Source organism: Pseudorca crassidens, chromosome 10 (assembly GCF_039906515.1).
Source record: "Pseudorca crassidens isolate mPseCra1 chromosome 10, mPseCra1.hap1, whole genome shotgun sequence".
NCBI lineage: Eukaryota > Metazoa > Chordata > Mammalia > Artiodactyla > Delphinidae > Pseudorca > Pseudorca crassidens.
Window position 1 is genome coordinate 104,155,542 of NC_090305.1, and position 24,216 is coordinate 104,179,757.

The 24,216-nt window shown below is 43.4% G+C and overlaps 2 protein-coding genes across 3 annotated transcripts in view; one reads left to right on the forward strand and one right to left on the reverse strand.

Moving 5' to 3' along the window:
- Positions 1 to 985: 985 nt before the first annotated feature.
- LSM3 (LSM3 homolog, U6 small nuclear RNA and mRNA degradation associated) lies at positions 986 to 10,839 on the reverse strand. Its single transcript, XM_067755602.1, has 4 exons — positions 10,682 to 10,839; positions 8,354 to 8,464; positions 6,032 to 6,127; positions 986 to 1,391 (listed from the first exon to the last, which is right to left on the reverse strand). The coding sequence occupies exons 1-4, from the start codon at positions 10,700 to 10,702 to the stop codon at positions 1,311 to 1,313; spliced, it is 309 nt and encodes a 102-aa protein (XP_067611703.1). The 5' UTR covers positions 10,703 to 10,839; the 3' UTR covers positions 986 to 1,310.
- A 97-nt stretch (positions 10,840 to 10,936) lies between these two features.
- The window catches only part of XPC (XPC complex subunit, DNA damage recognition and repair factor), a 35,378-nt gene continuing 22,098 nt past the window's right edge, over positions 10,937 to 24,216 (forward strand). The window contains exons 1-5 of one of the 2 annotated variants that reach the window (XM_067755597.1): positions 10,937 to 11,110; positions 18,008 to 18,203; positions 20,170 to 20,288; positions 22,545 to 22,668; positions 23,565 to 23,649. In XM_067755597.1, coding sequence (XP_067611698.1) covers positions 11,026 to 11,110; positions 18,008 to 18,203; positions 20,170 to 20,288; positions 22,545 to 22,668; positions 23,565 to 23,649 — 609 coding nt within the window. In that variant the 5' untranslated portion in view covers positions 10,937 to 11,025. Of the gene's footprint in view, positions 11,174 to 18,007; positions 18,204 to 20,169; positions 20,289 to 22,544; positions 22,669 to 23,564; positions 23,650 to 24,216 lie in introns of both variants that reach the window. The other variant, XM_067755596.1, reaches the window with a different exon arrangement.

Genomic DNA, 24,216 nt, shown 5'->3' on the forward strand with positions numbered 1-24,216 from the left:
CGTCATGGCTGTGGTGGACATTAGGAGCCAGAGCTGCACCACACGCCTGGCCCACTCACTCACACAGGTACTTCCTCAGACCCACAGACAAGCAACGAAAGCTCATGGAGCTTCAGTTTCTCGTAACATCCTGCAGGAGAGCTGCTGCAGGGATTAAATAGGAAGACGTACACAAAATGCCTTTGCCTGGTGTACTCTGTTCGACAAAAGGTGGCAATTATTACATGTATCACCATCATCAGCACTTAGGCAAGCATTCTACTCAGACAGGGTGATCTAAAGGATCAACCACTTGCTACCATCAGAACCACAGTCCCATTCCTTCAACAGTGAACAGGCTGCTATAAACAGGTTGCGTCCTGGGACTACTGAAGCCTGTGGACAAAGTGCGGCTGGCAGAAGTGAGTGGTTCTCTCCTGTCTACTCACGTAAGGTAAGGCATCTGTCAGCTTGCCCACACTTGTTTTTTTCTTCTCCACTAACTTGCAGGAACAGGCACAAGAAATAAAATGAAACTTTATTACACAACGCCTTAAAGAAAGCATCTTTCTTGCACGTGGCTTAAAATATTGTGCATATGTTAAGCATATTGTGCTAGATAATGGATTAACAACCACTGAAGCCTGGCCTTAGAAATAACCCGGCCAGAGAAAAGAGAACCAGCCTCCCATGTTTCACTGCAGTGCCAGTGTTTACAACGAGAGCCCCACCACCACGACCGCCCACCCATGGTGCTCTTCTCTGTGCTCTCACGGCATCCCATACCTGCATGACGCCATCAGCCCTGACCTCACTGTCCTGCAGTTACTGGCTTCAACAATTGCCTTTCCAGAAGACTCCAGGAAGGGAAGCAAATGGACAAAACTGTCGTTCCCAGGACTCAACTTGGTGCCGCAAACACAGTAGATGCAACACAAAAGTGTACAAATAAAGTGAATGGAACACATGTGCTTATTTGAAAGAATTCACAAGACAGGAGACTGCATTAAAAATCAAAAAAGGAAACATCAAATTTAATTTAAAGAAAGAAACCCAGAAATTGTCCGAAAAAACAATGGAGCAAATCAACTCCTGAAAAAGTTCTGCATCTTGGTGATCACATTTATTGGAAGGGTTGGACAAAAATAAAAATGCCATTTAGCTTAAGAATTTGTGAGTTATCTGCAAATCAACTTATTTCAGAAGTGGAAGAATTCTTGGTTATTTCTTAAAATCAAAACGTACGCCGGTTTCTCTTTTGAGTATCTTCTACATTTAAAGAGGCAATCATACAAAATCTCCTATTTTCCACACAGGATAAATTCTTTGTTTCAACCAACTCTCAATGGTGGGGCAACTAGCACAACACCGTCTCCCCGGACAAAGAGCATCGGAATATTCCGTTTTGTTGACTGGAAGAGGAAAAAAAACACAGAACACATTTATACAAATTTGTAGTAGTATTATTTATTTTTCGAGAAAGAAATTTGAAAACAAAAAACCACAGATTCAGCATAACACAAACAAATTGCTTAAAAAACCTGTTCACTTACCTTTGTGGCACAAAGAACCATCTACTAACTGTTTCTTTTCCTGGAACACAACTGGGGCAGAGGCGTCCGCTATCCACCCAGCCCTTTCTGCCCCTCTTCTTGGCACACAGCTAGATCACATTTCTCATGCTCCCTGCCAACCAGATGGTGCCACGGACTGGGTTTTAACCAATGGAAAGTGAACAGAAGTGATGAGCAACCTCCCACAAAGGCGCCTCTGTGTTCTCCCGCGACCATGGACTCAGATTATGGAGAACCCTGGGGACGGCAGAGCCAGGAAGCCTGGGTCCCTGACTGAGCACCTGGAAGAAAGCTACTGTACCGACCTAAAACCTCACTAAAGACCGTTGTGTGGGTACAAATAAAATCCTACTGTGCTAAGCCCTCCTGTGTTGCTTCTATGTGCTACTGCACTCATATACAGAATGGATACCTTTTGCATTAGCCTAGGGAACAAGCCTTAGGCTGTAAGGAAACAGATATGGAAGGTCTGAAATTTTCTCATGCCTCGGCAAAACATTAAGTAAACGTTGACTCCAAAGGTAGCCCAAAAGATGTCCCAAACCTACAGGTTCTGGGGAAGAGGCTGGAAAAAGCCCAAAAGATGTCCCAAACCTACAGGTTCTGGGGAAGAGGTTGGAAAAGGCCAAACGTTAGTAGTGTTGCTGTTAACCTGATGCACTGGGCAGGGCAGTGTAAGGAAGAGATGAGCTTAGGTGAGAACTAGCTGGTTTTCAAGTAGAGATTACAAGAAACAGCATTCATGATGTCATAAAAGCCAACTGTTTTTAGACTCCCAACTGTGGACAATAAGCAGGAAAAATGCGTTAAGGAACAAAGCGGCCCTGTAAATTTTCTCAGGTAAACAAGCTCAGCCCTGAGGGGAAGATCAGATTAAGGGTGTCCCTTTCCCACCCAAATTTACTTTAGCAAATGACCCAAGGTAGTCAACGTTAATTTGTGGGAGAGGTAGTTACACAAATTAGAGGTGAGGAACTAAAGAAATAAAGGTGTCTACAAGTTCTGTACAGAAAAAGACTTTGAGGTGACTGGCCCAAAGAACTGATTGGAAATAAACAGGTCAGAAATATATGAAGTCATAAGTTTTTAAAGAAATGGTATTGCCAAAGAACCCATACATAGCCTGGCTGAAAAAAGCCTTTGACAATTTGAGTCTTCCAGCATAAGTGAGACGTTTCTGTGAACGTTCTGCAGCCTCCAGATTTAGCAAATAAAAATACAGGTCGCCCAATTAAATTTGAATTATAGATAAATGAAAAAGAATTTTTTTTAGGATGTCCCAAATATCACACAGGACATACATGACCTAACCAAGGGATTTCTTCTACTACTGCCTCCCCAGGGGATCCATCAGTGCGAAGGACCAGTAACTGCTCTACGTTCCTGTTCTTTCCTTTTCTGAAAGGGAGTTTTTATGGCAGCAGATATCCTTGTCCCTGCTGTGCTACAGTGGAGGTGGGTGGGGCAATGACAATTAATTTATCCTTTTTAGCTTACACGAATCTGTACCACAACTGACCACATGTAGGTCCGACAAAGAACTCTCTCTCCACCAGGCAGAAAATATTGGTAATAGCTATGTCTTCAGAACTTTTTAAAAATGTAAGAACCATGTTTTATGAGCTTCTTGGGTACTGGAACTAACATAAAAGGAGAAGCCCCAACAGTAAATTCAAGTAGTACCTATAAATGTAGTATGCTAAATCAAGTACACTTATGTGTCATCCATGAATGTATCTAACTCTTGCCCAGATAATACACTCTCAGGGCAGTGGTTCTCAAGTTTCAATGTGCATAAGATCACCTTTAGGGCTGTTTCCTGGCTCCATGCCCAGAGATCCTCACTCAGTAGGCCAGGGTGTGGCCCATGAACCTGCATTTCTAACACACTCCAGGTGTGCACATACTCCTGGTTCGAGGAACACACTCTGAGAATCACTCTCAGAGAAACAAGGATCATGTCTGCTGTCTGCTACTAGGAAGCAGCACTGCCTTCTGGTTTCCTTCTAGTTGCAAAAGGCAACCTAGTCTTACCATAGCCAGTTCAGTGAAGGAGTCAGCGCTCATCAAAATAACTGATACATTTTACTCAAATCCCTCATTCAGTGGTCATACTTCTGAACTAAAAAGTTCCAACCTTACCTTCATATGGAAACCACTTCATCTGAAATGATTCTCTATTAATTCAGTTATAGTTTTCTGGAGATACAAGTAAGCAGCTTCTATGATCGCCCCCAAGGATCCCTGCCTCCTGGTGTTCACCCACTTGTGTAACCCACTCCTTCTGAGTGTGCGTAAAATTTGTGCCTTGCTTCTAACTAGTAGAATCTACAAAGTTAGTGGGTGTCACTATCATGATTAGGTTACATAAGATAGTCACTTCCACCTTGCTAGCCAGCTCTCTTGCTGGGTTTGATGAAGCAAGCTGCCAGTGGTAGAGGCCCTGCAGCAAGGAACTGAGGTGCTCTCAGTCCAAAACCCTCGAGCAAATGAATCCTCTCAACAACCACGAAAGTGAGCTTAGAAGCAGAACCTTCCCCACTTTAGCCTTCAGATGAGAACCCAGCCCTTGTGCAGCCTTGTGAGAAACCCTGAAGCAGAGGACCCAGCTGAGCCTGGACACCTGACCCACACAAACTGTGAGCTAATAAACGTGTGTACTTTTAAGCCACTAAGTTTTCGGCTGACTTGTTATATAAAATTCTGAGATATAACGTCCAAATAACTGAGAAAATCATGAACAGAAACAGGGAATTGAGAATGAGCTCATTTTGAAGGTGAAGAACACCAAAAGTTTAGTTTTATATGTACTGAGTTTGAGATAACATCCAACGTGGACATAGTTTCAATATGAATATTGGAAATGAGAGAGTGAAGCTCAGAAAAGAAAAAAGCTGGAGACACAGATTTATCCATAATCATAATGGCCACCAATCACCACTTGCCACCAGCTTTACAAGCACCAAATTCACTGCAACCTGTAATCCTGGGAGGAAGGCACAATTATTGTATTGGCATTTTACAGAGGAGGTCCCTGAGGCTTAAAAAATTTCTAGAACTTGCCCAAGGTCACATAACTAATCACCAGCAGCCAGGATTTGAACCGAGATCTGTTAAGCCAGAGCTCAAGCTTTCATGCTGTACTATTATTACAGATTGATGGCTTATAACGAACAGTAATTACTAATTGACATCTGAGGGGGGAAAAAAAGCAGATTAAAAAAAAATCCCACGTTCAGAAGGAGAAAGAAAACTAGCCACGGAGTCGGGAGTGGTTGAAAAGAGGAGGAAAGCCGGGATAAAGCAGAACCACAAAACCCAAAAAAGGCTGACATGTGAACACTTACTGTGTGCCTGTCGCCACCTGAAGGCTTTTCACGGAATCTCTCAATGAATCCTCAATAGCTGTATGAAGTGAGTCGTATTACCATCCCCATTTTACAGATACAGAAACTTAGTCACAGACAAGTTGGGTAACTGGTACAATTATATAGCTGGTAAGCAAGGGAGTCAAGATGTGAATCCAGGCGGTCCTGAGGGCCAGAGTGGCTTCTCAATACTTAAAAGACTGAACAACAAAATGTGCCAATATCTGGAAGATCTGCATAATGCAGTGAACCAATATTTTCCAAACGACCAGAGCTTGATGTTACAAAATCACACATGTATAAAAAATCCATTCCAAGCGCAAGGTAGACCAATGAATTTGCATATAACAAGAAAATGAAAAGTTCACTGATATAGTTTCAGATTCTACACTACAACTAGCCTTTAAGAAACTACCGCTTGCTGAGTTTGGGTATAGTATCAAAGGCAAGTATCCACAAGAAATACTCCTCCCTTTCCAACTACCTATCTGTGTGACATTCACAATATAGTGCAACAGATTAAATGCAGAAACAAAGATGTGAGTAACTAGCTGTTGTCTATTAAGCCAAGCATTTGCAAAACATAAAACAAAGACACTTCTCACTGAATATTTTGTTTTAGAAAATATAGCTATTATTCATAAAAATGTTACTTATGTCAAAATGTAATCGATTTATTATTTTTAATTAGTTAAATATCTTAAAAATTTCTCAGTTTTAGTTTCTAGTAAGTATTGATACGTAAGTCCACATCAAACAAAACACTGTCCAGTATTACTGTTATACACCAGCACACAGAGGCATCTTACACAGCCATATCTCAACGAATCTTGGCAACCCTACGACAGAAGTGACTATATTCCTGCTTACCAGTGAGGAAGTTACATCTGCAAAGGTACTTCCCTTGTCCAACGTACCCCAGATAGGAAGTGGCCAAGCCAGCACTGGAAACCAGGTCTGTCCAACCCCAATGCCTTTGGTTTTTTTAATTGCTACACTCTACTGAGTCCATGAATAGGTATCAAAACACGACGGGCTTTCCATAAATAACTGTTGGATTCTGAAAAGAACTGACATTTTAAAAGCGATGAATGGAACTGCAAGACTTACTTTATATATCTCTTCATATGTTTCTTCATCAATTTCTATCGTCGTCACAGTTTCTTCCACATCTCCCAATATCATATTTAAATGCTGATCATAGGCCTGAAGTGGGAAGGTGAGGGACCAAGAAATGTAATAAGCAAATTAGGAAATAATAAACAGGGCTTATAATATGCAAATCACTCAATTACAAGTAACACATAATACTTACACCACAAAGTTTTACATGCAAATAAAAAATAATCCTGCTGTGCTAATATACTGTTTCTCTGCCAATCATCTCCATGTTAACTTAACTGACCTGATACAAATATAAAACTGTTATGGTCAAAACTGAATTGCTCAAAATAATTTGAAATTATTTTTAAAGTGCCCACCCTATTTGTTATCTAAGGCAGTCACATAAGTATTTATAATATTTAATTATGAAAAAAAGCCAGTTCATATACCTCTCAGTATACTTCTTTCAATTCCATCTGTAATAGCGTGACAAGAAAGATACAGTAAAGGAAATAAAATTCTTTAACTGCTAAGATGACAGCAATGCAGTCTCCTAAAAGCACAAGACCCTGTCACTCAACACACCCTGTCCTAAAATAAACACCACAAAGTAAAGTAAGTAGAGCAACACCCTGCACATTATAGCCTCACCAAAACTCACCAGAACACCAGCTTTTCGGCACCTGTGGGCTCGATCGACAAATATTGCAACTCAGATATTCAGGGATGTCCTCAATCCAAGCTCTAAGGCTCATGCATTGTACTAAAATGTGAAGCTCCAGGGGGTGGGAGGGAGGGAGTGGCTTGTTTAGAACCCACTTATGCTTACTTCTAGCCAAGTGTTAAATGGTTCACCAGCTCACATCAAAATAAAAATAGCCAATTAGCAACACAGGGAACTGCTAGGCAAAGCAACAAACGGGGGCAAAGATCTACAGATAAGGGCCAGAAAACAAAAGGTTGAGGGTCATTCAGTACAGAGACAATTGAGTGTAGGCAGGGAACTGAAGAAGCCTCCAAGAGTTAAGGCAACACGTCTGTCCTGGGGTGTTTGTCTACTTGCCACTGGCCCAAGAGATTAAGTTCAATTCTATTTTTCTCTGCGAAGTTGCCACTATTCCATTACCCGGGATTCTTCTTCCTTTCTGTAATTTAAGACTACTAGGTCCCCACTTCCTTTCCAAGCACAGGAGGTTCTCTACCTTTAGGTTTCATGTTAGGTAGAGTCATAGTACTTAAGAGGGGGTTGAAGTCAGACTGCCTAGGTTCCTAGCCTGGCCCTCTTTTTACTGGCTGTGTCACCTTAAGCAAAGTAACTTCATCTTTCTGAGCCTGAGCTTCTTCAAACGTAAAACGGGATAATGAGTATCTACCCTCATAGAATTGTTACAGAGATTAAATAAGATATTACATGCAAAACACTTAGAGTAACAGTACCTGGCATATAAATAATGCTCAATAAAAAGTAGCTATTTTTAATCACTTTAGGGTAGAATGGTAGTTATAAAAACAACTTACTCAGGAAAGTAACGAGTTATCAAGAGGAGGCAAAACCTTTAGTATACTTTCTTCATGAATAAATGGGACCACCTCAAGGGACCAATCCCATAGAAATATTTGCAGATATACACAAAGGTCGATGTATAAACATGCTTATAGTAGTAAGAAATGGAAAACAATCCTAATATCACTGCTACCATATACAGAATTCTACAGTCATTTAAAAAAATAAAGGAGATTTATATGCACTCATGATCAATAATTTCCAAGAACAATTAAGTGACAAAGAAAGGTATCCCCAAAATGTATAGCAAGATCCCATTTATTTTTGTTAGAGGTGGTGTATATAGTGCAAATATATACATACGGACACACATTCTTGTATATATGTGTAGATATAAAGAAAAGACCTGAAAGACTATAGACTCAAAAGAAATGGCACTTTCCCTTTTACTCTATGTATGTCTGTGCTGTCTAAAATTTTTCACAACAAAACACAAATTTATATTTATGTCAGTAATTTAAAGAACACTTAAATGAGAATGGAGGACAAATAAATGTTATTTACAAATAAACAGGATAAAATGAAAGAAATAAAAATATTCTTTAATAAACACACCACTTCCGTTAAGAGAAATAAATGTTAACAATATGAATAAAACACAGTTGCATTTGGCTTTTGGAAATATGGCTGACTTTCCACCTCCTCCTTGCCTACATTCAAACACTCTTCCACAGTGGACAGTTTTTACATTTCAAAGGGGTGGGACAAGGGAGCAACGGTAAGGAAATAATCTGATTTCAAGGTGATTTAGTAAATTTACTCACATGTAACCTGCCTCGAAGCTCTCTGTCATTTCTCATTTTCACATAGATTCGTTCATCAAGACTGAGCCTGATGAGATCCAGAGGCTCTTCTACAGTGTTGGTAGTTTGTTGCTGATAAAAGAAACAGGTTTAGTAATACAGTACTAGAGAGTAAAGTGTATGAACCATCAGTTCATACACACAGCATGACTGTGGGCAAATTACTTAACCCCTCTATGCCTCAGTCTCCTAATCTGCAAAATGTGTATAACGACAGTGCCTACCTAACACTGTTGTTGTGAGGCTTAAATGACATATTTGAAGGCATCGAACAGTGCCTGACACAGAGTAAGTGCTAGATCAATGAGGGTTGAAACATACGTACACAGAAAGGAGTTACATGACAAAATAATCATGACGGCACTCTGTTCCCTCAAAATCCAAACTGTCTGACCCCATTTCAGTGTGTAGGGAGTCACTCTCTCAGAGACTTCAGTTTTATCTCAAATATCATTTAGTAATTTGAAGAACTTACATTTAATGACTACCACATACTAGTCAGAATGCTAAGCAGAGATGAATGTTTGAGGGAGGATTATGAGTTCAGTACAGGGCAAGTTGAGTTTAGGGTGCCATTTGGTCAGTAAGATGAATATATTTAGCAGGCAGTATAGAATACTGGTTGAAAGCACTGGCTTTGGAGTCAGGCAGTGTGGGTTCAATTCCTGACTCTGACACTTACGAATTGGGATTAAAAAATCATGCCATCTCTAATTCTCAGTTTCCTTGTTTACAAAATGAGGAATCCACAATCTTCCCTTCATAATTCTTGTGAGGATTAGAGCTAATGTATTTAACTGAAGTATCTGATATATTTTAAATAGTATCTGGCAAACAGAAAAGTACTTATAAACGGTTCTTTTTATTACTATTAAAGAACTGTTGGAAACAAGTCTCAAAGAGACCAAGGCTAGGATGACCGGGGTGCATATGGAAGGGATGCTTGAAGCCAGGAGAGCTGATAAGATTATTCAAGGAGAGCTGCTTCAGTAAGTACATAAGGCCAGTGGAGGAAGGTGACTGAATGTTACAGGCTCTACAGCCCTAACATAGAGTAAAAGGGGGAAAAAAAAAAAGAAGAAAAAATACTGACTCACGTAGTCCCCATCCCCAGTTCAAGAGGTGTTTGTTAAGGACCAGCTAACCAAATACTAGATTACAATGATACAGAAGTCAGTCCCTGCCCTCAAGTTCATTCTAGTGGGGAGAGGCATATAAATAAGTAATCATAACACTGTAAGGATATATACATGACTGTGCCCTACTACCCACTGTCCACCCTTTTCATCCCATAGTTTTAAACACTGCCTTTTCAAAGCGGACTCCCTGATCATTCGATTTATTCACTCAATAAGTATCTGTTGAGTGTTTCCAGCACCGTTCTAAACCCCGAGGACGGAACAGTGAACAAAACTCTTGCTCTTAAGGCACTCACATTCCAGTTGGGGGATACAGGCATTAAATAAAGAAGCATATACTTAATATGAACCAATAACGTGCTAGGAAGAAAAATAAAGCAGACTGGAGAGTGCCGTTTGATGCCAGGTGGCCAGAGAAGTCCTCTGTGAGGAGATGAGATTTCAGTAGAAAGCTGAACAAGCTGTAACCTGATCCACAAAGATATCTGAGGAAGAGCATTTTGGAAAGAAAGGAGAGCGGGTGAGAAAGCCTGCAGGACCATCAGTTATTCTGAATACCAGTTCCTTGCTTGTTACCTTCATACCACATCACAGCCCCGCATATCGCGCACACTTATGTTTACTTTTTACCCGTCCTTCCCCGAATATAAACTTCAAGTGGGGCCAGGGACCACGTACGTCAATGCCAGTGTCCCTGGTGCTCAGAACGGTGTCCAACCACACAAAGACGATGCTCACTAGGTGTTTGTTGACTGCAACAACTGCTGCGCTCAGTAACGATAACAACTCCTTAACTGTACTATCAGGCTTTCTATCAGAATCCCGACAGGTCCGTGAGGCAGGCAAGGATAATTATTCCCCACCCTACGGAAAAAGGTGAGACTCAAGAGAAAGGAAGCGACGAGAGTGAGGAATAACTAGTTTCCAGCAGACTTCGAACAGAAAAAAAATCTCAGGGCCTGAGGCAAAATTGGGAGGAGGCGCGGTTAACCAAGAGGCAGATTAAGGCCGTGAAGACCCAGAAAGAGGCGGCGTAAATGGCCACCTTGCCGTGAGCTTGGAGAAAGCAACCCTGACAGGCAAAGTGGGGCAGAGCCAGGCCTGGGCGTGGGAAAGCCGCGCCGAAGCGAGTTCTTCAGAAGACACTCACCTGGTCCACGTCATCCGCCATCTTTCAAACCCTGCGCTCTTTCCCGCCTCTCGCGAGAGCACGAGAACCCCCTCCGGTCTCTGGAAAGGCGGGGACGCAATGCACCGGAAGTAGAAATAATCGGTTTTGCTGCTTCTTGCTTCCTGCAGTTGGCATTGGTCCTTTGGGGCTGGGGCGGAGCTTTATCAGGGGCGCCGACGTTGGGGCGGGGGGAATTGGGTACCTGGCGTCTCAGTGAGGGGGCGTGGCCGCGCCTCGCCCCGCCTGGGGGCGGAGCCAGCGCGCGGGCTGCGTCCCTTGGCGGCGAGGTGCGTCCAGCGTCCGCCAGTCCTGCCCAGGCAAAGATGGCTCGGAAGCGTGCGGCGGGCAGGGAGCCGCGGGGAAGCGAGTTGCGCGGCCAGGTGGCCGCGGGCAGGGGGCCGCGGGGACGTGAGTCACGCAGCCAGACGGCCAAGGGCGAGAGCAAAGCCAGGCGCGAGGAGAAGGAGGCGGGTGAGAGCGAGGCCGAGCCGGGCTTAGGGGGAGAGGCTGGAGGAGGGCGGGAGGTAGGCCGGGTGGGGGAGGGCGAGGCCGGCCTCCTGCAGGTGCGGGTGAGGCAGCTTCGCGCCCACCTGGGCCAGCGAGACGGCGTTCCGGTGACCGCGGGAGGCAGGCGTCATGCGGCTGCCCCGGGCCTCCCCGACGTCGCTGCGCCTTTGCCCTCCGTGCCGGGAGCGATGCGCCCTGAGCGGTTCCGCGGAGCCCGGCCGGACCGCGAGCTCCCCTGCTCAGCCTCTTCCTGCTCCGCGTCACCCGCAGGATCAAGTCCGGCCTCCTGGTAGATGCAGAGGGTGCATAGGCAAGAGGCACTGCGATTGTTTTGTGTCCCCACAAGACGAACGGACCAGGACTTAGAGTGCTGGAGTGTGCTGATCTCCTGAATAGTACCTTCAGCCAAATCTCACCTCAGAGCCCCAGCTTCGAATCCCACCTGACTTCTTCACGTGCATATCGAATAGGCTTCTTATATTTGCCCTGGGCAAAGTAAAACTCTTGATTTTCCCCAGTTAAACCTGCTCCTTCCCCACTTTTCCCCTTCTCAGGAATTGATCCCTTCACTTCTTTAAGCAGACCCCTCCTCTTCCTTACACGCACACCTCCAGTCCTTCAGCAAGTCCTGTTAGTTCAACCTCAGAACCATATCTCCAATCTCTCCACTTCTCTTTATTCCCGTGGCCGCACCCCCTGCCCAAGCCACCCTCACTTTTCAGTTGAGCGACTAGCGATTGCCTCTTCACTGGCCTCCTTACTTCTTTTCATCCCTCACCACGGCAAGAGTTCTCTATGCAGCGGCGCAAGTGATCTTAAAAAAAAAATCAGATCTTGCCATGCTCCTGCTTCAGATCCTCTGTGGCTTCCCATTGCTCTTGGCATAAAATCCAGATTCCTCACCATGGCCTACAAGATCCTACGTGATATGGCTCCTGCTTCTTCTGTTGTCTGCTACCACTGTCTTCTTTGCCAGATACCCTCCTTGTTGGCCTCCGTTTGGTTCCTCAGATACGCTGTTATTTTTCACTTGAGCCTTTGCCTTTGATGTTCCTTCTCCCTAGAACGTTCTTCCGTGGCTTTTGCCGTGGCTCACTTCTGTTCCTCCAGGTCTCAACCCAGGCACTCCTCGAGTATCCTGCCTAAGGTGGTCTCTCCCAGTGACAGGCTCTGACAGCCTATGCCACATCTGTAATGATCTTGTTCATTTATTTGCTTCCTTTTTGACCTGTCTTACCAGAATTTAAGCTTATGTAAACATGTCTTATTTTTTTGCTGTATCCTATCTTGTCCTCCCCCCTTCTCTGCGTATACTAAGTACTCAATAAATATTATAAATAATTGCATAATGCATGCTGTAGAACGGATTTCTGGGGTACCTGATATAACTGGGTAGACGATTAGCCTAGGTCACCATCAAGGGCTCCTGTGACATAGATTCAGTAATTCTGTGATTCTGTACATATTTTAAGGCCATCATTCATTAGGAAATAGTCAAATGGTAACCATTTCTAAACTTAAAAGGTGATTTACCTCACAGTTAATACTACAAGTTCCATTTTATTCGTTGACTCATTCCTATAACATTTTATGAGTACCTAATGTCTGCTGCACACGAGCTACGTGACATGGGAGATAGAGGTTTCTTGGAGATCAGAGTAGGGTAGTGTTCACATTTACCAAAAAAATATCCAAGACAGCGTGTGGTTTCATGGGATAAGGTATAAGGCTTTCTGACTTCTGAAGGAATAATCGGGAGAAATTGGGAAATGCTCTCTGAAGAAGTTATGTTTGGTCTGCAACTTGAAGAATAGGTAATATTTCAGCAAACGGCTGTGAAAAGGGGTTGTCATTCTAGTCAGAGGGAATGTATTCTGAATACGTGGCAATTAAAAAATTTTTTTGAAATCAAAAGGTATTGGAAATGCCACCAGCCTGGGTAGCATTCCTCCCAGCTAAACACTTCACCTTGGCACCAGGTTGGTATAGCTCCAACATTTAGTAGTTATATGTGTTTGGGTTATATATGAGAGGCAAATAATTTAGCCTCACTGGACCTCGTCTGTGAAACTTAATTCTAACCTGCTGGGTGGCTGTGAATTTTCATCCCGTAAGGCTCCTGGTATGGTCCAGGTGAAGTAATCAGATGGGGTAGCTCATATCAATTCAGCCTACACGTAGGCAAGGATGCACTTAAGCTTCGCTCACGCTCTGCGAGCCAGTGGAGCTGCAGTAAGTTTCCAATGTAGCTTCCGGGAAGAGTTATCAGCTTTGATGTGGTTGGGTAGAGGAGCAATTTGGTTGTGGTTTTGGCCGCAGGTGACACTGATTTGGTGACTCTCCAGTGTACTGTCTAACAGCACCATAGTGTGGGTTTTACCAGAACCTCAATGCATGCACATGAACGTGACACTTGGCTGCTTCCAACAGCTGGGGACAAAGAAAATAGTCTTCCACGTTATATCTTTGTTTCCATTAGGGCACTTCTGGTTTCTCCATATTTAATCTCAATGTTAAATCCTTCATCGATGTAGTTCATTAACTCCTTCAACAGCTACTTACTGAGCACTTGCTATTTTCAGGCCCTGTGCTAGGCACTGGAATTATAGCGGTGAACAGGATAGGCAAGGTTCCTGCTCTCATGATGCCTGTAATCTTTGGGGAAGGGTAGGTAGGACAAGTAAGTTAAAAAATAAATTCACATGGTGATAAGAGCTATGAAGAAGGTAGGACAGGTTGCTGTAATAAAGCTGACATGGGGACAGGGAAGAAGCGGCTGTCAGAATTAGTGGTCAAGGAACTCCTGTGTGAAGACTTGACACTTTGAGCCAATTACTGACTGTAATGAAGGAGCCTTTTGTAGGACATTGTGGGGGAAGAGAGCTCTGGACAGAGGAATCAGTAAGTTTAAAGACCCATAGGAGGGAATGTTTTGGAATTGAGGTGAGAGACGTGAGTAGGACCCTTAGGTTGGAGACCAAACTAAGGAGTTTGCATTTTATTCTTAGTGCTATGAGGTGCTGCTGGCAGTTCTAAGCAGGTGTTTTTTTTTTTTAGTAAATCAGTGGCTGGCCAATCAAGCCCCAGTGGTTAATTCATGCCCTGCTGAAATTACTTGGTTAAGGTCAAGGAGGCTGGTTAGACAGTTGTCCCTCGGTATCTGCAGAGAATTGGTTTCAGAACCTCCATGTATACTAAGATGTGCGGATGCTCAAATCCTTTACGTAACAGTGTAGTACAGTCAGCCCTCCGTATCCTCGGGTTCCACATCTGCAGATTCAACCAAAGTTCAGTCCGAGGTTGGTTGAATCTGTGGATTCAGAACCAGGGGGATATGGAGGGCTGACTGTAGTAGACAGCTCTAGATCTTGGAGAGTCCTGGAAAATGGCCTCTTTTTTTTTTTTTAAATTATAGTTGACTTACAATATTAGTTCAGATGTACAATAGTGATCTGATATTGGACTCTACTCCATATAAAGTTATTATAAAACATTGGCTATATTCCCTGTGCTATACATTGCATCCTTGTAACTTACTGCTTTTATACCTAGTCCTTTGTACCTCTTAATCCTCTTCCCCTATCTTGCCTCTCCCCCCACCCCTTTCCCCACTGGTAGCCACTAATTTGTTCTCTGTATCTGAGTCTGTTTCTGTTTTGTTATATTTGTTCATTTGTTTTATTTTTTAGATTCCACATATAAGCGAAAACACAGTATTTGTCTTTCTCTCTCTTATTTCACCGAGCATAATACCCTCCATGTTGTTGCAAATGGCAAAATTGCATTCTTTCTATGGCTGAGTAATATTTCTAATTCCTTTAGATGGTAGGTTAGGTGGTTTGAGATTTTTTCCTGTTTCTTGAGGTGGGCCTGTATTGCTGTAAGCTTGCCTCTTAGAAGGAAGCTTTTGCTGCATCCTGTGGATTTTGTAAAATTGTGTTTTTATTTTCACTGTCTTAAGGTATTTTCTGATTTCCTCTTTGATTTCATGATTCATCCATTGGTTTTTTTGTTCTTTAGTAGCATCTTGTTTAGTCTCCATGTGTTTGTATTTTTTTCTTTTTTCTTCCCGTCACTGATTTCTAGTTTCATACTGTTGTCATTGGAAAAGATGCTTGATACATTTTCAGTCTTCTTGAATTTGTTGGGACTTGTTTTGGGGCTAGCATGTGATCTATCCTGGAGAATGTTCCACGTGCACTTGAAAAGAATGTGTATTGTACTGTTTTGGGACAGAATGTCCTGCAGATATCTATTAAGTCCATCTGGTCTAATGCGTCATTTAAGGTCAGTGTTTCCTTTTTTTCCCCATTTATTTATTTATTTATGGCTGTGTTGAGTCTTCGTTGCTGTGCACGGGCTTTCTCTAGTTGTGGCGAGTGGGGGGCTACTCTTCATTGCAGTGTGTGGGCTTCTCTTCGCAGTGGCTTCTCTTGTTGCGGAGCACGGGCTCTAGGCGTGCGGGCTTCAGTAGTTGTGGCACACGGGCTCTAGAGCACAGGCTCAGTAGTTGTAGTACACAGGCTTAGTTGCTCCGTGGCATGTGGGATCTTCCCAGAACAGGGCTCAAACCTGTGTCCCCTGCATTGGTAGGCAGATTCTTAACCACTGTGCCACCAGGGAAGTCACAGGGTCACTGTTTCCTTATTGATTTTCTGTCTGAACCATCTGTCCATTGATGTAAGTGGGGGTGTTAAGGTCCCCCACTATTGTACTGCTGTCAATTTCTCCCTTTATTTCTGTTAATATTTGCTGTATATATTGAGGTGCTCCTATGTTAGGTTCATATATATTTATGAATGATATCTTCTTGTATTGACCTCTTTATCATTGTATAACGTCCTTTGTCTTTTAGTATAGACTTTGTTTTATAGTCTGTCTTGTCTGATACAAGTCTTGCTACCCCAGCTATCTTTTTGTTTCCATTTGCATGGAATATCTGGATAATAGCCTCTTGATACTGTGGCACCAAAAACAAAAAAAAAAACAGTAAAGAATAAAGAAAAAAATGTCATCCGTATGTCTGCCATCCAGAAACAGCCACCACTAAATAATAGTGTATTTCCTTCTAGTCTGTGTATTTTTTTGTGTGAAGTAGAAAGTATACTATTAAAATAATTTTGCATTTTTAGCATTTTATCATATATCATTTTCCTTTGTCTTAAAAGATGGCTGAATTACATATCATTGTGTGACTGTACCATAATTGATGCTTATCTAATGGATAGACATTCAGATTTTAAAAATTTTGGATATTATGAATAATGATACTATGAACAGTTTTTTGATTCACAGTTTATTTCCCTTGTTCTCACTTTTAACTCCTCAACCTCTCTCTTCAAAACACAAAAATACACAGCTGTGCCTTTTAACCAACCAAGTGATTTTGGTGAGGAAGAAATAGTGCTTCTGGAGCAACCCCCCACCTGCATCTTTAGATTAGTAAAGTGGAGTATTTAACATCTTTGCTTATTAACAAAGGGCTAAAAACCACTGTAAGATCTAGAAATCCTGTTTTTAAGGGTGCCCTACAAAACTGTCAAGTCATAAATAAACTTTTAAGCAAATTCTGGCCTTGAAATAAGAAATCTGTTTCCAGATTATAAATAACTAATTTTGAAATATTTTGTTTCCATTAAAATGTTTAAAACCTGGGAATGCATAAATTTCTCCTTTTAGAAAACATTTTAAAGAAACAGAACTGAATCAGTGATTTTAACCAGCATTAAAACAAATGCTGTTATAAGGTGAAATTTATTAAAATTAAGTTATGATTTTGTTTAGATCAAAAGGGAGAGTCTTTTTTCCCCATGCAAAATTGTATTCTTGGGGAATATAAATACCTATCCAGAGAGTCAGCAGGACAAACCATAGATGAAAGGAATGAATTAATTTGATATTTTAGGTTAGTATTGCAGCTCCTTTTGGAACCTCAGTGAAGGCTAGGGTATTTTTATTTTCCACAGTTAATTGAAGCAGAGTTCTGCAGCAGCAAAAGAAGATGATTTAAGATAATTTGCATGAATATATTTATAATAAAATAGGAAATATTTCCCTGTCATGTTAATACATGTTATAAATATATAAAACAGTAATATGTGTTAATAAGCAGACCATGCTTCTAGATACCCTAGTTGAACTAAAACCAACAGTTTATGCATTTCTTATATTTCCCTTTAACAAAAAAAGGAAACAATAATTATTTTGAGAAAATAAAGTTATTTTTGAGTTACTGCTAACTCATTCCAACCCTAAGTTTACTGAGAGTGGCACTGAGGTGAGACTGGAAAGATTTCATAATGTACGTGTTTTGAGTAGTGTTTGGGTTTGAAAGATGACAGGAACTTAGATTAGGAGAAATCAGTTGTGCTAAAACTGGACACTCGGACATGTTTATGAACTTGAATCATTTCACTTAATAGGAGTGGATTATCCCTAAAATAAATAATTAGTCTTGGCAGGTAGTAAATAAGCAAGGTGTTAATTAATGGATTGTGAATTTTCCTTGCTGGATATTAGCTGAAATTTAAGGTTTGCAGTTTAGGTTGTATGAGTCATGTGGTGGTGTGTCTGTAGTCTTAGGAGGAGTAGAATACAGTGCTGATAAAGGAGGAGTGTAGAGTGTAGACCGGCTGGAGGTGGGAAGAGGCTGAAAGCTGGTTGCTGACCCAACATGGGATGGTGACGGAGGTTTAGAGGGAGGTCACCAGAGAGGACTTCTCATGACCCTGCCCATGAAGCTACAGTGTCTCCACCTTTCCTTTTGTCCCTTATCTCATGTTCTGTGTGGTCATCTAGATGTCTTCGAAGATGAGAAACCTCCAAAGAAGAATGTTCTCTCAAAAGTTTCACGAGGAAAGAGGAAGAGAGGCTTCGGTGATTCTGGGGGCCCAGCAGATGGTCCAGCAAGAAAGAAAGCGGCCAAAGTGACTGTTAAATCCGAAAACCCTCCGGTTATTAAGGATGAAGCCCTCAGTGATGGGGAAGATTCCAGGTGAGATGGCTGAAAACCTCTTGAGCAGGTCTTGATTGTTCCCATCAGGGAAGTGTGACTAAGAAAACCTACTCCTTTTGCTTGTCACTGGGATCTGTGGAAAAGGTGGGATCTTTAAACTCTTCTAGGTAGAGCTCAGACCACTAGTAAGAGCTGGGAAGAGTCTTGGCAATTATATAGTTTACCTCCCAAACTTTTCAGATGAGGATGACAGCTTTCAGAAAGTGATTTGTTCGTGGTTACACAGCTAGATGGTGGCCAAAACCAGGATGAGACCTCAGTCTTCTGACTCCTGGTCCAGTACTCTTTATACCACACGAAGACGTTTCATACACGAGGCATTTCCCTGACGTCTGGCCATGTCCTGTCCTGCTCTCCTCAGGTGCACTCCGCCCCTGCCCAGCTGGACTTCCCTCCTTCACTTGACACGTGCTCACGCTCTTCCTTCTGCCTGGAACGGTTTCTTCCACCTTCAAGATGCAGAGCAGAAGTCATCCCCTCCACAGTCTTAATTGATTCCTCCCCCTTTTCCTCCTCGGACTTCTTGCTGCATCTCGTAAGAGTGTAACTGATCCGCCTTGTGTTACACTTACTTGTTTCCGTGCCATATACCACTGTGAGCTCAGACGGCTGGACCCACACTGGTTCGTTTGTTTATGCCCCGTGGTGTCTAGGGCAGGGCCTTTGACAGTGAATGAACATATTAATATGTGGTGAACAATCAACACTTGATCATCTGCCTCCTGGGGAAATTGGGGAGGGGGGAGGAAGAGGACAAACAGAGAGGCAGTCGTTTCTTCTTTGTTTCAGAAATAAACCCTCACTCTTAGTGTCAGCTTTTCCAGCAACCTCCAGTCCTGGCTCAGAAAGTAGGCCGGGACAGGGCAGCTGTGGGAAGGAGCGCAAGGAAGCGTGTGGATTTTCCACCATCGTTCATCTCTTAGACTTTTCCTGCGAATGCCTCTGAGCTTACTGCTTCCCAGTTGCCGCTCCGCACTTGTTGAATTCTTTCTGCATAGAAATTCACAAACAGATAGACCAGGATGTTGCCAGGGAAAGCTCTGGTCCCCCTTTCCCTCTCAGTTAAGAGTTGCCATTTCTGCCACTTTTACTCTAAGGGGACATTTTTGTTGCTGTGGTGTTGAGAGGAAGTGGCAGGGTAAAAAGGGAGTGTTTGTCTTTTTAGAGCTGAAGCCTGAGGCTTGTTATTTTAAACGTCTGTGCTAAAATCTTGGGTCATATTCTCACTGGATACCATGTGTCCAGTCTTACAAAAGCTGTAAGTAACTCAATTCCCTGAACATATTTTATGTGTGAATTTGCACAATTTTATTGCATATTAGCAACCGTTGACTCTTGAGCCAGTATTTAGCCAGCTCCGTATCTACGTAGTTCTCTCCTTACCCTTCCAGTTGTCCGTGTTCCTTATGACACACCTGTGTTCAGTTACATCCCCACTTACTTAGAAGTTAAAATTCTACCAACCTCGGTCTCCTTTCGTCTTATTTCCCAGAGGTGGGGAAACAATCTTCTGAGTTGGCTCATGGTAGGATTCGCAAATGTGACTTCTCTCCTCTTCTTTCTGGCGTCTGGCTGCACGTGTGTGCACACAGACATCGCAGCTTTTACTTCTGGGACTCACATTATTTTTGTGGTTTTTTTCTAACTTGCCCTGTATCATTTACAGACACAGCTGTTTCCCTTCACACAGCTCTAGATTGTAGGTTCATCATGTTCCTCCTGTTTTGACAGCACATCTAGTGTGCGACCTGTGATCAGAGCACATCTTGATGGGAACTTGAGACCCGGGCTAATGGAGGAAGTGAGGCTCAGAGCTCACAAATCATCAACTAATTGCAACAGTTTCTCAGTAAATAGAAGGAGTCCTTACAGTTGAGTTTAGTTTAAACATAGCCCTAGGATGTCTGAGCTTTTCTTCATCTTCCCTCCTGTGATCTCTACACAGGGACTTCCCGAGTGCCCTCAAGAAGGTGCACCGTCCAGAGAAAGAGGCTGCTGCGGACATAGGTGGGGGTGAAGGGGGCGACGAGGAAGAGAGTGAGGAGGACTGGGAAGAGGTAGAAGGTAAAGTGTCTTCCTCTGTTCTCAGAACTGTTTGATGCTGTTTTTCTGTTTGATTCTGTTTGGAGTCATGTCACTGCAATCCTGTCCTTTTCTTTTGAAACTAATAAAAACAAAGTTGCAGTAGGGGACTTGCTTTTGATGTAAGGAAAAAGTCATGACCAGGTTAGCAAAGAACGTTGTATATTCTCTTCCTCTGGTGGTGCTCCATGGAGGGGATCGTGAGATAGAGAAGCCGCATCATCTCATAGAGCCCGGGCTTTGCGGGTGCTCATACCTGGCTCAGAGGCCAGCTTTGCCACTTGTGCAGCTGGGTGAGTGAGTAACTCCAGCTGTCCGAGCTGAGTTTTTCCACTGGTGACAGTTGGTAAACACCGAACGCTTACCGTGAGCTGGGCACAGTCTAGGCTCCAGGTTGTTGTGGGAAAATGTGCTGGGCCTGGTGCATCACATACTCACAATACATAGCCCCTAATGTCACCATCCCTAGCGTGACTTTTCTTTCCCAGATTTTTATTTTGAAAGTGTTCAAACCTACAAAAAAATTGAACATGTAGTCCATACACTGTTCACCTAGACTCATTAACTTTACCATTGTGCCGTTTGAATGTACCAGCATCTTTCCTTCTGTAAATCTGCATTGTGGAACCACGTGAAAGTAAGTCACAGACATCCTGACTCTTCACTTGTAAATGCTTCAGCATGCATTTCCTAAGAGTAAGACATTCTCCTGCATGGTGAAATACCATTATCATACCTAAATTCAGTCCCTAATTGTTATAAAACTATCCTTTATAACTGTTTTTCCTCTCTCTTTTTTTTTTTTTTTGCTTTTCATAGCACTGGGTTTTTGTTTCGTTTTGTTTTGTGTTGGTGGAGTCCTGGCCTCCTGTTTTGTAGAATGTCTCATATTGTGGTTTGTGATGGTGGGAACCTTGTTTGAATGCCCCCTGGACTCCTTACAAACTGTAAGGAGACCAAAGACTTAGTTATATTTAGATTAAACATTTTTTGGCAGGAACACTTCAGAGCTTTGTACTTCACAGTGCATCCATTCAGAGGCATCTAATGTCAGGTTGTACCGCTGCCGATGCTAAGTTTGATCATGTCTGTGGTACTGCCTGATTGTGCCAATGTAAACGTACATTTTCCTTTTGTAATTTACCATCTCTAGTGGGACTCTGATTCTGCGTGAATATCCTGTTCCCCAGTCACTTTCTACTTAATGGTTTTAGCAAGCGTCAATGATCTTGCCTGAATCAAAGATTATTATATTGAGCACTGCAAATATTTTGATTCTGTCATCTCATGTATATTTATTAGCTGACTTTGATCTGTAAAGAAGAGCTCTGCCTTTTAAGAATTGTATTTATTTATTTTGGGTATCACTATGGACTTAAAAATTCCATGTTATCAGTTATCATCATTACATTTTCTGATCTTTGGATTGTCCCACATTTGGCGAGCAGGAGCCCCTTTGAGCTAGCTACCCTACAGAGTCCTTTTGACATGACTTCATTAGTTTCTGAGAATGTTTTTGTTCTTTGGCACAATAAGATGTTCCAGGATCTCTCTATACTCCCTTGCTGCACACCTGGAATTGGCCTTTTTTTCTCTAAGAAGCCCTGGTTCATTTTAGTAGGAACAGGTACATAGAAACCAAGGTCTTGGCACTGGGTATTGTCATTGCCAGTGGGGTGTCATTGCTTCTAGGCCCAGAGCTGCTTTGAAAGGAACTTTGCTAATGAAGTTCACAGTTCAGCAAATTTAATTTATTTCAGCTGGTGTTTATAAGCAGTGTAGCGGAGAAAGATGAAGATGCATGCCTTGCTGTGTATTCAGTACAAGTTTACAGTTGAATGGGGAAGTCATGCCTCTCTACAAAGCAAATTTTTGTGAGCGTTACCATAGTGATACAGAGAATAGGAAATTGCTCCCTAAGTCTCTTCTAAATCACACACAGATGAGCATTAGCTCCATGATACCAGGGGTCTGTATCTAATTCACCTCACTATCTCTGTGCCTAAGGTTCTTCTTCTGAGGGCTGTTTCTCTGGGTTCTTGTGCAGGTAATGAGACAGTTAGATTGTAAGAGCACAGGGCCTGGCATTTCCTAGGAACTCAGAACATGGTCTCTACGGTTTCCTACCTCACACCCATTCCTCACTTGCTCCGTCCCAGCAGAACCTCGATTTTGTTTGGTACAGTATCTATTATAACGATAATTATTATCATTGATTTTAAAAATTACTGTTTATAGAAGTTAGTGAGCCCGTGCCGGGTGACGTGGGGGAAAGCGCAGCCTTCTCTACATCCGCTCTGCCCGTGAAGCCCGTGGAGATAGAAATTGAAACACCGGAGCAGGTGAAGGCAAGAGAAAGAAGGTACGATTAAGCACTTGCTTCTAGTTTCTGTCACGTATCATCACTGGCAGCTGCTCCTCAATGAAAAACACATAGGAGACCCGGGCTGAGTGTCAGAGCTGTCAGGAGCGTTAGGGGAGAGAGCCCTGGGCTCACCTTTAGGACTGAAGGAGACACCTTTGTGTCCTGGCTAGGGCAGGAGGTGTGCCAGGGGCTCTGCAGGTTGCCCGTCATCTTACTCCGTCTTTAGGACAGTGTGCGAATGAGGAGCCGGAGACTCAGAGAGGTTAAGTAACATTTCTGCTGTGAGTGGATGCGCCACGATCTGCGTCCCTCAGGCTGACCCGGCATTGCTGTTCGTCTCCCCATGTCACTGCAGGGCCTGCGGCAGTGCCTGCTGCAGCTAGGGGCCCCCACTCCTCTCCAGGGTCCCCAGGCCCTCGGCAGCCCCTGGCAGCCCGGCCATATGGAGTGCGTCTCCTGGTAGTTAATTGGTTCCTGAGGCCCCCGTGTGATGGGCACGTTATTAGGCCTGAAGGAGGGAGACAATAGCAGTCAGGAAGCCTCAGGTTTTCCTCAGGATGCTTGGGACACAGACATGAGAGAGATTTTACAGCAGAACAGCATCGCACAAACAAGCGTGCGCTAACTTGACGTAAGGCAGTGTGTGCTGAGGAGCCGGTCAGTCTTGGGGGCGGAATAGTCAGAGGGGACGTCCTGGAGGGCGGGCTCTGAAGCATGCTTGGATGGCGGGTGGGCGCAGGTCGAGCAAGGGGAGGGAACGTCCTGGGCCAGGGCTCGCGGGTAAGGAGGAGTGGGAACAGCCAGCCTGCAGGTCTGCTGAGTAGCACAGCCTCAGTCATTGCAGCTGAAAGGCATTGACCCTTCATCCTCCGAGTTTTCAATGTGCATTGCAGTGAAAAGATAAAAACGGAGTTTGAGACATATCTTCGGAGGATGATGAAACGTTTCAATAAGGAAGTCCGTGAGGACACACACAAGGTACGGCAGGGAAGGAGGAGGGTGGTACGCAGGGGAACTGGGCTTTCCGTCAGCCCTGCCTCTGGGCTTCCACTCACTGTGTGACCTGGTGAGTTTCTGACTCGGTCCTGAAGTGGGGGTGATAACAGTGTCTGCCTGGGGGGATGGGCGTGAGGAGTAAGCAGATAGCACATGTAAAGCACGTAGCTCGGTGCCGGGCGGGCAGCAGGGGCTAATACCAGGCACTGTCCTCCCATCCCTTCTCTCAGCTGTTTAATAACGTTGGTTCTGATCTCAGCTAAAGTTGCTGTGGCTTCTGGCTTCAGCTGGTACTTCCTGAACATACACCGGGGCCTTAGCAAGGTGCTTGGCATTGTGGGGAGACTTGCATGAAGCTTGTTTCCTACCATTCAGGAGTTTCTGATCTCACACAGGGAACAGGAAAGACATCAAAACAGGGAGACTCGAGACATAGCACAAGGAAAGAGATCAGTGTGGGCCTCAGTAGCCGAGGAAGGCCTCATTTAGGAGAGAGGATGGGGCGGGTCAGGAGGAAGGATGGCACAGGGAGACGCAGAAAGGCCGAGT

Bases quoted from the DNA above. Each gene is read 5' to 3' on its own strand.
- LSM3 (XM_067755602.1), bottom strand. From the start codon at position 10,702: ATGGCGGATGACGTGGACCAG. The intron at 8,465-10,681 runs GTGAGTGTCTTC...TTCTTTTATCAG, and splicing joins TGGCGGATGACGTGGACCAG to CAACAAACTACCAACACTGT. The intron at 6,128-8,353 runs GTGAGTAAATTT...TTCCCACTTCAG, and splicing joins AGCTTCGAGGCAGGTTACAT to GCCTATGATCAGCATTTAAA.